The following is a 14856-nucleotide window of genomic DNA, read 5'->3' on the forward strand; positions in this document are numbered from 1 at the left end:
ATGATTTTTTGAGAGAATGTTAGATGTTATTAGAGCGACTCGTACAAATTTATAAATTAGAGTTTATTGAAACACGATTGGATAAAAATTTCTTTAACATAAAATATCAATCCTACAACGGACAGCTAACATGCGAGTAGTAAACTAAGAGCAACTTTTAAAAAAAATTGCAAAGCAACCAATTATGGAAAATATGTCATTTCACATTAAACAATCAAAATTTACTTGAAAATTCAATTTTAGCTCACAGCCAATACTGTTGATTCTTTAAGAACTACCATTGGAAACATGCACCATTTGCTAATTAGAAAGCAAAAATAACACCGATTAATGTTAGTCCTTTATAATATTTAAATCATGAGAGGATAGCAATTTAATCATGGAATATCAATTTTGCTTAGTCCAACTTTAAGATACGTTAGGGCTTTATAAGTTTGATATGATTTTTTTTTTAGAAAAGCAACATTTATCTTTATCAATAAAGTCGACAAGAATATATAACCGGTTGACCAAACTATCCATCTTTGTTCCATCATATTCTCTTAGGTCATAGATCGTAGACCCACTAAAATCGTACTCCTTCCTTCTTTTCGGGTCCCCCTTCCCCTCGCAGGATTAGAGCGAGTTCTTCAAGAAAAATAAAAACTAGAAACAACATAGATTTTACCCCCTCTCCCCAAAATAAAATGGCAACACAGCCTACCAAAAGTTGCAAGTTTCAGCATAGTCTAGAAGACTCAAAATACAGTACAAGTGACAATCAAGTTATTGCACAGTGATGAAATAATCCAAACAATGTTTTCTTCTCCACCTGAAAAAAATAGTACCAAGATATTGTCTACCTTCCCACATTTTTAACCCCAACAAAAAAAATATATCAGATTCTTCGTTTCAACTGATGTTTTTGCTTTCTGTTTACCTGTTATCAGTTCTCAAAGTTCGCAGGGCGGAACCTCGAGGGTTGTTCCAGCTTGGATTTGGCCCCATCCAATCAGACGCCAATGCTTCTCAACACGCCGGCTTAGTGCAATCTTCTCTCCCTTGCTGGTGCATACCGGGGATGTGAGTTGCAGCTTTGCCAAATCATTCTTTACAGCTATGACTCTAGCACCGGTTGACATTGACCCGATATTCAACATTAGGATCTCTCCCTTGGCCAGCTTCGACACCTTTCCTTGCCTCTCTGAACCCTTCGTCCTAACCCCAAGAAGCCTTCGGAGAAGGAAGAAGTTTACCTGCACAATTATAACAGACAACGACCAGGAAGATGATAGCAGTCAGCATTTTTTTATATTTTTTCTCATGTAACAACCTATGTTACTAGAGATTATGTGTCCGGTACATGTTTATTCAGTTTTTTTATAGCTTTTCTATATATTTGGAGGGCCATAAATACAAGTTGAAAATAGACATTTCAGCAAAAATGAAATCAGTAAACATCCTACTAAAGAAATTTAGCACCTACCTCAAGCTCGACATAAACTTCTGGGAGTGACCCAACCTCCCCAAGGACTTGACCCACCAACCTATCTGCACGTGTCAAAGTTGGATCCATAGTTGTTCCAACACCAATTAGACCTCCCGGAACAGCAAATTGTAGTTCATTTTGTTCAGCATACAGTGAGACTATTCTGGAATATATGGGTGTACATTTGATGTTTCCACTTTCATCCTTGACAACAATCCCAGGACGAACTTCAATAAATTGGTTCACCTTCAAAACTCCCTGCAACAAACAAATATTACCAAAATAACCAAGAATTCAAAACCAAAGCTACTGAAGCTCACTCTAAATCCACTCTCTAGCAACTATCTTTTAGCAAAAGTTGATATAGACAAACATGAAAGATGAAACTTATATAGTAAGGTCTAGGGTTTGTAGTAAATAAAGATGTGTATCGGTTCTAGCATTCATCTCCGAATAAAGACCAACTACATTCCAGATAAATACTTACCCTGAGAATACTTCCACCAGCAACACCACCTTTAATCTCATCAACTTCAAATCCTGGCTTATTGACATCAAATGATCGGATGACAATCATGTTAGGGGGCGAGACAAAGTTTCTCTCGGGAATAGGGATCTTCTTAACAATGTACTCACACACAACATCGATGTTATATTTTAGTTGTGCAGAAATTGGTACCACTGGTGCACCATCAGCAACAGTACCCTGCAATGAATTATTTTGAGCAAAAGATTCAAAAGTGTAACAATAATGAAATATCCATCCATTTTTACGAGAAAATATAGAAATAACCTGAATAAATTTCTGAATTGCTTCATGTTGATTGATGGCAACATTCTCTTGAATAAGATCAACCTTGTTTTGAAGAATTATAATATGCTGGAGTCGCATGATTTCAACAGCAGCCAAATGCTCAGAAGTTTGAGGTTGCGGACAGCTTTCATTGGCAGCAATGAGAAGTAATGCACCATCCATGATAGCTGCTCCATTAAGCATAGTAGCCATGAGAATATCATGACCCTGATAATACATTGAAGATAAAACATAAATCCAAATAAAACAAAATAAAAGACTTTTATAAATCTGTAAAGCAATATGCTAATCCCTTTTATAGGACTGAAACAAGAGTGGCTGATCAAACAAGAGATTTGTAGAACTTAAAAACTATCCCCAAAGAGTAGCACTTAGGACCTTACAGGGCAATCTACAAAAGATACGTGTCTCAGCAACTTCATCCTACAGTTTTCAAAGCCGGACACATCACAAAGAGGACTATCTTCCTTTCCGCTTCCATATGCCCTAGCAAAAAGAAAAAGATAAAAAAATATCAGTTGAAGTTACTATTAACACTCATTAAATAAATATTAAAAAAACGCAGCAATGATCAAACAGGTAAAGCCCCAGTTCCCGGTACAACTGGTTGGTTTTATTAAAAAGAATATTTTAATATTAAATAAACATGAAGTATAATAAATACTAAATAAAAATATGTACTTGATTAAATGGTAAACAATTTCATATAAACTAGAGGGATTTAGGGTTAAAATCTAATCACAAATGATAATTTTTTTTATTAAAGAATAGAAAAGGTTTAAAACTAGTTTTTTTAGGACGATCTGTTTACTGGTTTTTGACCAGTTCAATTCAACTGATGTTTAGTAGGTTCAAAATCAAAGCAACTTGATGATATATACTAAACCAGAAGGGCCACTGATTACCAGTTCTAGTAGTTTGACTAGCAAATCCAGTCCAGTTTTTTAAACACTGCATTAAATTGACTAAGAAAACAATTACTGGATATGAACCTACTTGTAGCACATAGGACGAGGGCATCGTTCATCTTCACATTTGTATATCTTTGCATTTGCATATCCAAGCTTTATAGTAATGTTACGCTCCAATTCGTTCTTAAAACGAACAGTCTACAGCAAAGGCATGAAACACACAAAGCTACGTGTGTGATGTTTAAATTCAAAGGCGACAGTAGTCACCATACAGAAGGCACAAATTGCTAAGAAAACTCTTAAAAGGTAAGCTATCATATCCTAGTTCAGTATCACTCATTGAAAATAATCACCTGAACACCAGATATTGCTTTCACAACTGTTGATTTCCCATGTGCAACATGCCCTATGGTGCCTGATAAATTGAATTCCAAATCAAAAGATTGATCAATAAAGCACATGGAAATAACTAGGAGATTGCAACATAATGATACACGCTACAAGTAGCTTGATCACAAAGGAATTCATGTATTACCAATATTTATAGTAGCTTGTCGAGATATAACTTCAGGGGAGAGAGGATGCAACTTAGTTACATCCAGTTTACTTAAGTCTTGCTCCATCAGACCTTTTTTCGACATTTTTGTTGCTCCTGATAAAGTTCTTTCTGCTTCAATATGAACTGTAATCAGAACATATCCCAAAAACAAAATCATTTCACTAAATGTAGAAGTAAAAGAGTATCTAATTATCGGAATCTAGCAAAAACCCAACCCAGAAGGCTCACTTTTCCTACAACTTACGAAGCAAAAAAATGACAGAAAGCAGAGTTTGGCCGAAGAGCCTCATATGACAGTGAGGAAATGTTGGATTTGTAAGATAATTATTATTTTGGTAAGGAATAGAATTCTGGTTACTTAATTTCTTAATTCACTGCCCAAGAACACTAAATCCAATAAACTCTGGTTAAATAAGTTCCTAATTTACTTCCCCAAAACCCTAAATCCAATATAGCCTGAAGAATTAAATTCTAAATTCACTGCCCAAGAACTCTAAATCCAATAACCGTGGATTGATTAAGTTCTTAATTCACTGCACATAAACCCTAAATCCAATAACCCAAAACCTCAAAATTTTCAATCCTTAAGCTTGAACCTTCAAACCCAACAAAAACATAAATTCTCCCAGAAACAGAACAAAAATGGAGAAATGACAAAGCCAGCAATGACAATTTAAGAACAGACAGGCAAAAGCAGCGACCAGCAACACAAATTATATTATAAGAGCATAAAAGAAATATTAGAGCTAAAAAACACAAAAAGAAACATGAAACAATCAAAGGAACCTGATTGGAAGAGAGAGTTGCTCGAGACTTTCTTGATTAGTTTGCCCGAGGAAGATGAACGCAGCCTTTTTCAGTCGCTAGGGATAGTAAGATTTAAGCCTAAAAAACATACGCTTTAACAATGGCGGCTTCTTGTCTATCAATCCAGATCCAGTATCGGATGTGCGTTGCAATTGGGCTTTGTTAGTTGAAGCAGCTGAACCCATCTTACTCGTTGCACCTTTAATGCATACATACATATATGGAGTGGGAGTACACTCCATCTATCCAAATCCAATCATGAAGCTATACGTCCGATCCAGATCGAAATTTTACAATACAAATTAATAGTTGGAGCATACGACACGTCTACTATGCGATGATGTTTTATTAAGTTATCCAATAATTAAAAGTTATAAAATAATCATTCGAATATTTATATATTTTAAACTCGTCATTTTTAATTATAAAATCAATGGTCGTTTGATTTTGATGTTAACTTATTGACTGAGATATAATAAAATTATATTTTAATGATGTTTGTCATTACTTTTAAGCACTGGCTCGACTGCATAATATTTCAAGCACCGACTCGACGACATAATATAAACGAAGACTTGATCTATAAAATACACTTCAAACAATTATGAGATCAGATTTTATCATATCTCAATCAACATGTTAACGTCTAGCTCAAAAAGCCATCAATTTTTAATGAAAATGAGGAGTTTGAAATATTTAAATAGTCAGATGATCATTTTGTAACTTTTAATAGTTAAGGGACTCAACAAAGCAATATCCTACAATAATAGGGCCATTTTGTAACTTTTAACAGTTGAGAGACTCAATAAAATAGTACCCTATAATAGGAGAGTCATTTGTATAATTTACCTATTTGGGCTAATTTGGAATTGATGGAATACATCAATTATCAAAGATGAGTCAAGAATATATGATTGGAAATTCAATCATCTTTATAATTATATATGACAAATTTTCACTAAATTTCTCAAATAATTCAAGCGGGAAAAAATATTTAGGAAATATTAGTATTGGAAAATTAATTTAGATCTAAAGCATTTGTTTTAGTAGATTTAAAATTTGTAGCATGACGAATTCTATAAAATATAATAATTGAATTCATCGTGTCCACATGACAAGTTCCATGAGCTTAAGCTTAAAACTCCTCCAACCCACACAACGAGTTCCGGTTAATTATTATATTTTTTTAAAAACTTATGATGTCCATACATCGAGTTAACAAATCGTCTAGATCTCAAAATAATTTCTCAGCACATGTATTTTTTTTAAAAAAAATCCCACGCACGATATTTACCTAACTTTGCCAAATTTCATAATCTTACTTCTAATATATATATATATATATATATATAAATGTTTGGACAATAAAAATGATGATTTGTTGAAAGATTCTCATTGACTAACAAGAAACTAATCAAACTTAAAAATTATCAAGTCATATTCAAAATCTATTTCATGCCTCAACCTCCCCTAATTGTTTGAAACATATTAGGTTAATCCTTTACGTAAGCAGCGCCGTCTTCATATTAAAATTTTCCTATAATTTAACAATAACCCCTTAAACTTTGTCATTTTAACTAAATAAACCCTCGTGCTTTTGTTATACATGAATAAAACTATTAACTTTTTAATTTGTATCCAAATAAGCCCTTAATTTTTTTTAATTTTTACCTAATAATTTTAACACAAATCAATATTTCATTTAGTTTAAGGGCTTACATGCAAATCAATGATACGTGTTTTTTTCCTCGAAATTTATCATTTTGACTGGATAAATCCTACACTTCAATTAAATTTAAATAAGTCTTTAAAATTTTAATTCATATCCAAATAAGCTCGAATTTTTAATTTATATCTAAACAAATGCTTAACATGTATTGACATTTCATTTGAAATAAAAGACATTATTAGGTGCAAATTTAAAAAAAAATAAATGCTTATTTGAGAACAATAAAAAGTATGGGGTCTATTCAGAAAAAATTAAAAAGTTTAAGGTATTTTTTTAATATTTTAGCCTAGAAATTCAATATAAACTTGATTGTCTCCATTAACGAAGTTCATAAGAAAATCTCAAACAAAACTTTGGAAGCTATTACGTGAAAAATAATTCCCATGTTTTCTGCAAATTCTTTTCCACTTTTGATCATCATTGTCATCCTCGTTTCGATTGAAACAAACAACGGCATTGCTGCAGGATCAAGGCAACGCAGTTTGCTGCCACGGTCATCATCCGACGTTCATGTTCCGGCACATCTGAACTTCTTTCGGTCTGGTTTTCGGGGTCGAACAAAGGTGTTGTCGTGTGGTAAAGACGTCGATATCTGTTTGGACGGCGAGAAAAATCCATGGGGAGGCAGAAAATGTTGTTTTCAACAGTGTAAAGATGTTCTCAGGGATTCAAATAATTGTGGGTAGAGTGGAAAAGTTTGTGGTCATGGATTCGTTTGTTGTAACGGAAAATGTGTTGATCTTCTTAATGATCCTCGCAACTGTGGTTCTTGTTTTCAACATTGTCCTGGACAAAACCGTTGCACCTTTGCAATGTGTGAATACGGTGGATGATTACTTGAACTTGTGTTTGGACTTGAATACGCGTCCTGTGAATTTGTTTATTTATTTATTTTGAATGTTTTTTTCGATCCGTTAAATGTCCTCATTAGTAATGCTAATGGTTCGAGCTGAATATATACTCAGTTCAAACCATAAACATGCTAATGATTGTATACATATGATGTTAACATTACACATATATATTTGTCGAAGTTCGATCCATCCTAAAGTATAAAGTCTTAAAATTTATTAAAATAGTTTATATTTATAAATGTTTAGCCTAAGTTCATTCATAAATTCATGTATTTTCTTTCTATTTTCTTATAATATGTATTTTTATATTTAATATTTTAAAACTTGATTTATATGTTGTATAAGCCCTTAAAGTACATTTTTTTTCTTTTTGTTAGGAATTTATATTATAGTAATTTAAACACTTGAACCCAACTATTATATTGATTCAAAAATCTCTTCAACCAATCAGACAATGACATTTTGATTTAGTTTAACATAAATCAGCAACTAGTCCATGTTAAACTAATAATGAGCATTGCCAATAATTCCGAAAAGGAATTAACAAGGAGTTCTGAGTAAATTTTGATTCTCGATGAGCAACAATGGTGATCCACATACCAAATGTAATTTTAATTATTTATGGTTAGCATTTTTTCTTTTTTCTTTTTATTTTATAAAAGTCATTAGTTTTATTAAAAAGAGGTAATATTCATCATTATATATATATTTTTTGGATTTTGGCGCAATTGCTATTTCATTCGGGGTACTGTAGAGACGAAGAAAATCCTTTCAATTTAGTTTGCTCCATTCACAACGTTAGCGTTCGTATCCCTAATATTGTTTAAAAAATCTATTGACTCATCCCATTAAACTGATTGATTGTTGGTTAGACTTTTCTACTTTAATTTGGTGGGTTAGTGAACTGTGGTAATGAGCCTTTAATGGCTCTCTTTTCTTTATTATTTCAACAAAAGCCAGTGACCATTTATTAAAAAAAGTGAAGATAACGGTTGAACCTAAAATGAATACAAAATTATAAATTAAATATTTAATTTAATTAAAAAATAATTTAAATAGCTAACTAAAAACCGATATAAATTGAGGGTTTATTTTGCATTTAAGCCTCGTAATTTTATATATTTATTTGATTAAGTTTAAAACTTTACATTTTTATACGAATATATGTCACATGCGACGCATATCAATGCATTATTAGTATATTTTTGTATAACGTATAAATGTTATAATATCTTAGCTAAAAATTATTAATAGTTATAAAAATTTATCATAAAAGAAACCCATACTTCTAAGGATAAAAGATACGAGGATGTATATAAGTGAAAATAAAAATATTGATTTGGAATTCAAATGTCCAATTCCTACTAGTACAACTTAACTTACAAGTTCATTTTATAAAGATATGATTTTTAATTTTAAGAAGTGGAACATTTAATAGGATTTTCAACCTAGAGATGATATGGAACATTATGATATATTTTAATTTTGCATAAGGTATCAATGCTTGTTTATATAGTATTAATATTGTTCATGTGGTATCGATATTATTTATGTAGAATTAATATAATTCATATGGTATCAATGAGGGAAGATTAGAAGAAAAAAAATGAAAATTACTTTCTTTAACAAAAGTATAATTTTGAAATACAAAGGAACTATAACAACCAGCATCCATAAAAATTACAGACTTCCATTCGCACAACAAATTTAGATGAAAGAAATGAAGATTATTTGCTAGCACAATATAACTGATATAACCAAGACTGTTTAGATGCATTATGGCCGATATCTGGAATCACTTGCACTCTCATATTATAATCTTCAAACAACGCATCAGTGCAACAAGGTTAAATGCATCAGAGGCGATGCATCAGCAGCGGTGGAGCTTAGCACCGACGGCCAACCGACGGCGACATTTTCGGCGTCTATAAGCCTATGAGAGAAGTCCAATTTGAAGGTAAAACTGTAAAAGAGCAGCTCTTCCTCACGGAATCCTCCCTCTTTGTTTTCTTCAACTCCCAGTTTTTCTTCTAGTTAACAATCTTACAATTTTTCGTCCAATTTCTCATCATCTCGAGGAACCTCAAAAAGTAGTTGACCCTATTCCCACATTACTGGGGTGAGGGGGAGGTAAGGTAGTAGGCTGCCCCCAACGCCAGGTTGAGAGCAACTTCTATGGAAGACCTCCAGCAGTCAGAATTATGAATTGCCCACCGTGAGACTCGATCCCACGACCACAAGATTAAGGGGAGGCTTCTACCTTTCTTCCACTGCCATGTTAGAGGAAATGCAAGGGTTGTAAAATGCTAACCCAATCTGTAAAATTGATTGAAACTGTTTTGTGACTCAGGTGGTGTTGATTCGAAACCGATTTGAGTTCAAACTGGCGTTGACATGAACCCGAGGTGTACCTGTAAATTGTGGATCTGAACCCGACCTGCACCTGATCTGAGAACGACCTGAACCCGAATTAAACTGATAATATGATAACCGAATCCGACCTGCATCCGACCGATATGAACCCGAACCCGAGATTAACCTGGTAAATAACTGGTATTACCCGACATGTTATCAATCCGACCTATTATGAACATGACATGTAATTGACTCAACGTATAAACGATTAAACTTGTTATTGAACTCATCTGATATTTACCTGGCTTATATACAATTGATAAAATTACGAGATTTTAAATTTATGATAAAATGTGATAATTAAATTAATATGATTATTTTTTGAAATTTAAAACAAATTGTTAGTTACGATAACTAAATTAATAAATTTAATTTCTATATTAATTATAATCATTATATTATAAATTTTAATTAAAATCATTAAATTAATTTTATTACATAATTTATTTATTGAACATGATTTAATTAGATTATATAAAATTAATTTAAATATATATAAGTTTATTTATTTTTATGTAATAATTGATTAATAATTATTTTTTATTTTTATGTAATAATTTATTGATATTTTAAATATAATTATTTTAAATATTAATAATTTTAATATTTTATATTTATATATTTTTACTTATATATGATTTAAATAAATCTAATATAATATATTATTTAAATACATAATATTATTAATAATATTATCAATAATTTTGCATTAACTAAAATAATGCCTATTAGATTTATTTAGTGGATTGTCTCTTCTCATATATAAAATATTATAAATTAATATTAATATTATGATTTAGCCTAGTTATAATATTATAAATTAATATTATAAATCTTTTTGTGACTATTGTTTTCTGTCATTAGTTATAATAAGATATATTAAGTGTGTTGTAACAATTAATATAATGGAAAGGCTAGTACAGTGGTTGAGATAGTGACACGTGCCATCATATGATTGGATAAAAAAATTATTCAATTAAATAAATTAAAATTAAGAAAATATCCTCCAATCAGACTGTAACAGGTGTTGCATTTTGATTAAAGAGTTAATTTATTGAATTAAACTTAAATTAGGATCAAATTGATATAATATATAAGTATTGATGACTAAATGTATAATATATCGATTTTATTAACAACCATGTCAGCACTTCCATTAGATGTTAGCGGCAAGTGGCTTGATTAGGTACAATTAAATAGCTAAGTGGTTTGATTGATAAAATTGAAAAATTGATGGTAAAAGTAAAAGAGGTACATAGTCAAATGGTTAATGGTATAGTTTACCCTTATATATATATACATATATATATACACCAGATAGTCCCGTGGATCTAATGATCGGATGTTGAAATTTAGTGGATTTGCAGATTTAATAAAATTTATTTGATTTAAACAAAATAAAATTTTGTTAAAATAAAACTGGAATGAGAAAACTGAAATGAAAATTTTGATTTAGAAAGTATTTTATTCTTTGAATGCGGAAATGAGGTAGTGCCACTTAACATAAATTTAGAGCCTTTTATAGAGAGCTCCCGTCTCTTTTTACATCTTTTGCCAACTAATGGAAATGACTAAAGTTATACAATAATTAAAAAGATAATAGTTTGAAATGACAAAAGGTTGAAACCAAGGTATTCTCATTCTTTTACCTTGTAATGGAATCAACTTTTACTATTTGGTCCACCATGGATTTCAGTAACAAAAGTATTTGGCTTGCATTTCTTGATCCATTATCATGACCTACTATTCATCTTTGTTTTGGCGTTGCAAGAAATCTTGAATGCTACGATCATGGCTTGCAGGAACAATGGTGCTTCTATTATCATAGACTACTATTCATCTTGAATGCTTTTCCATACACTTTTTTTCCTTTTTCTTTCTGGTCTTGATAATATCGACAGTGGTGGTATCATCAGTGAGATCCATTGTTTTAATTGATGAGGTTTGGGAGTCTTGCTCTTCATTTTTTGGTTCAGATTCAGAACTCATTGAACTTAACATTTCTGCCATTCATTTATTGTATTCCTTCTTTCTTTTTACTTGAGCTAATACCGTACTAGCATTCGATATTGCTTGTAAAAAGCTTGTTACGTCTTTGTCTGGAGAGGTTGATTTGCAAAGACTTTGATTATTGGCAAAGAAATTATCTAAGTATTTGGAGTCATACTTTCCTTCATTGAATTTGTCCCACCATTTAGTCTTGAAAACTCAAACCAAATAAGAAATTTTTAGGTAGTCATCACGTCCCATATTCATAACTTCATGAAATAATTCAAGAGATGCATAATTTTGAGGGGAAAATGGATATTTGGGTATAGGTGTTTTTGATCCATTTCGAGTTGGTATTTGTCAAAGAATTTGGACCAAATGTCTCTGATTTTTTTGAGGTAATATTTCAGAAGATGGTTCATACCAATTCCACCATTCTTGAAACTAGTTAGAAAATTTATAATATGATCCATACATAAAATATATGAGCCATAAATGTCTCATATGTTGATTGTTCATTAGGAATGTTGCATACCAGGCTGCATGGTAGTCCCAGTACGAAAAATGGGTATAATAGGAAAAATTTTCAAAAAATGATGTTGAAAATTTCATCAAGGTTGATGAGCTTTCACCCCAATCTTTTGGTCTAAGGACTTTGATGATTTGAGCTGTAGAATTGGTAATAAAATTCGAATCCTTTGGATCTGTGTAATGTTTAAATGCCACAGATCCTGTTTGGATTAAAAAATTTGTATAGTATTCATGGGTTTTCCCTATGTTTATTGGCATAAAATGGGATCAATTAAAAATTTGTTTAACCAAAATATGTGGATGTTTATTGGAAAAATCAAAATCATCCTCCGGTGCAAGAATATGTTCAACATCTTTATTTTGAAAATATTGTGAAGATTTTTTAGTAGAGTTTTGTGAAATCACTATTTGTTTTGGAAAATTTTATTGAAGAGATGTTTTTTTTGAAACATTTGTGAGATACTTTGGTTTATGTAAAACAATCTCTTAATTTGTGCAAAATCCATTGCAACTTTTGAAGATTGAGAAAGAGACTCAATCCATTTTTTTTTACTTGAGATGACATCTCATTTGGATCTTGAGCATCTTGAAGTGATGCATTAGATGAAGATTTTGATGAAGAGATTTCTTCATTTGCTTATTTTTGAAAAATCTTGGACCAAGATTTGATTGGTTTTGCCGAAATTGGGTTTTTGAATGTGCTTCTTGCATTTTTTTCTCTTTCCTTTTATCTCTTAATTTGAGGGGCATTTTTGAAGAAACTCTATGGTGAGGAAATTGGGTAAAGAATTAGATTCTCCCTTAATATATTCAACGTCAAAATAAAAAAATACTTAAAATAGCTTGCCATCTTGCAGAAATTTGTTTGGAAGCAATCTTTTGAACATTTTTATAAAGTCCTTTTTGGTCAATCCAAAGATATTTAATAAAAATAAATTTAGTAATAAAAAATGAATTCTCTTTACAAATGATAGCCATTTTTTTTATATAGGGTTGACCAAAACTGTATAAGAGAATGTATAATTCCAACAAAATACTATGACAAAACTTCTGAAAGCCTTAAGGCAACAAATGGTAAAAAATTAAAAATTACTTATAAAATTCCTAATGTAGAAATTTTTAATAAAGCAATTAAATACCAAACATATTTTTTAATGGTAAAAGATATTATTCAAGATGTTATCTTAGGAACACTATTCATTTCATTACTCAAGCCTTATAAAGTTAAGGAACACTGAATTAATTCTAAAATTTTAAACACGAAAGTCAAATTTCCTTTCATAGAAAAACCTAAAATAAGAAACCTTAATTTATTAAAATCCTTATATGTCCATAATAAACAGATAAAAAACCTTATTAACTATAAACATAAGCAAATCTCTTTTTTAAAAGAAGAAATAAGTTTTCAAAAATTAAACAAGCAATTACAAAATAGAGAAATTGTAAAAAGAAGAAATCAAATAAAAGAAGAAATAGAATCAACTATATGTTCAAATATTCCAAATGCCTTTTGGAATAGAAAAAAAACACGTAGTAACATTGCCCTATGAAAATGACTTTGATGAAAGAAAAAATCTTACAAAAGCAAAGACCAATTCAAATGAATAAAGAAATGGAAGAATTTTGTAAAAAAGAAATATAAGATCTTCTCAACAAAAAATTGATCAGAAAAAGTAGTTCTCTTTGGAGTTGTTCAACTTTTTATATTATAAAAAATGCAGAACTAGAAAGAGGAACACCAAGATTAGTTATTAATTGTAAACTTTTAAATAAGGCATTAAAATAGATCAGGTACCCAATTCCTAATAAAAAAGACATGTTACAAAAACTCTATAATGCCAATATTTTTTTTCAAAATTTGACATGAAATCAAGATTTTGACAGATCCAAATCAAAGAAGAAGAGAGAAATCAAACAACCTTTACACTTCCATTTGGACAATATGAATGGAAGTAATGTCGTTTGGTTTGGTTTAAAAAATGCTCCTTCTGAATTTCAAAGAATAATGAAAGACATTTTTAGTCCATCTCAATTCACAATTGTTTATATAGATGATGTACTCGTGTTCTCAGAAAATTTAGATAAACACTTTAAACATATACATATCTTCATTAAAATAATTGAGAATAATGGTTTAGTAGTTTCCAAATCTAAAGTAAGTTTATTTTAACAAAAAAAAAAAGATTCCTAGGTCATTACATTACACAAGGAACCATTACCCCAATAGAAAGATCTATAGAATTTGCCAGCAAACTTCCAAATCAAATCCTTGAAAAAGTTCAATTACAAAGATTCTTGGGAAGTTTAAATTATGTCATTGAATTTTACCCGAGACTTAGCAAATTGTGTAAGCCCTTATATGATAGACTCGAAAAGAATCCACAACCTTGGACATATATTCATACTAATGTTATATCCCAAATTAAAAACCAAATCATAGAACTACCTTGCTTACATTTAGCAGCTCCTACAAGCCCAAAGATAGTTGAAACAGATGCTTAAAAAATAGGATATGGAAGAATTTTAAAACAAGTCAAAAATAAAAAAAGAGCAGGTAGTACAATTCACATCTAGGCATTGAAATCTGACTCAGCAAAATTATAGTACTATATTACAAAATTTCAAAGTGATCTATTAAATCCAAAGTTTCTTTTACGAATTGACTTAGCAAAAGAAGTTTTACAAAAAGAGGTTCAAAATATTGCCTCCAAACAAATTTTTGCAAGATGTCAAGCTATTTTAAGTATTTTTTATTTTGACATTGAATATATTAAGGGAT

At 30.6% G+C, this 14856-nt stretch overlaps 1 protein-coding gene across 1 annotated transcript; it reads right to left on the reverse strand.

Annotated features, from left to right (window-relative positions):
- Positions 1 to 786: 786 nt before the first annotated feature.
- On the reverse strand, positions 787 to 4691 carry LOC120145894 (eukaryotic translation initiation factor 2 subunit gamma-like). Its single transcript, XM_039159610.1, has 9 exons — positions 4539 to 4691; positions 3729 to 3875; positions 3547 to 3608; positions 3279 to 3391; positions 2666 to 2768; positions 2262 to 2489; positions 1956 to 2174; positions 1466 to 1726; positions 787 to 1235 (listed from the first exon to the last, which is right to left on the reverse strand). Exons 2-9 carry the CDS (start codon positions 3832 to 3834, stop codon positions 933 to 935), a joined length of 1395 nt encoding a protein of 464 aa, XP_039015541.1. The 5' UTR covers positions 3835 to 3875; positions 4539 to 4691; the 3' UTR covers positions 787 to 932.
- Positions 4692 to 14856: the final 10165 nt, after the last annotated feature.

Source organism: Hibiscus syriacus, unplaced genomic scaffold, assembly GCF_006381635.1.
Source record: "Hibiscus syriacus cultivar Baekdansim isolate YM2019G1 unplaced genomic scaffold, ASM638163v2 tig00110895_pilon, whole genome shotgun sequence".
Lineage (NCBI taxonomy): Eukaryota > Viridiplantae > Streptophyta > Magnoliopsida > Malvales > Malvaceae > Hibiscus > Hibiscus syriacus.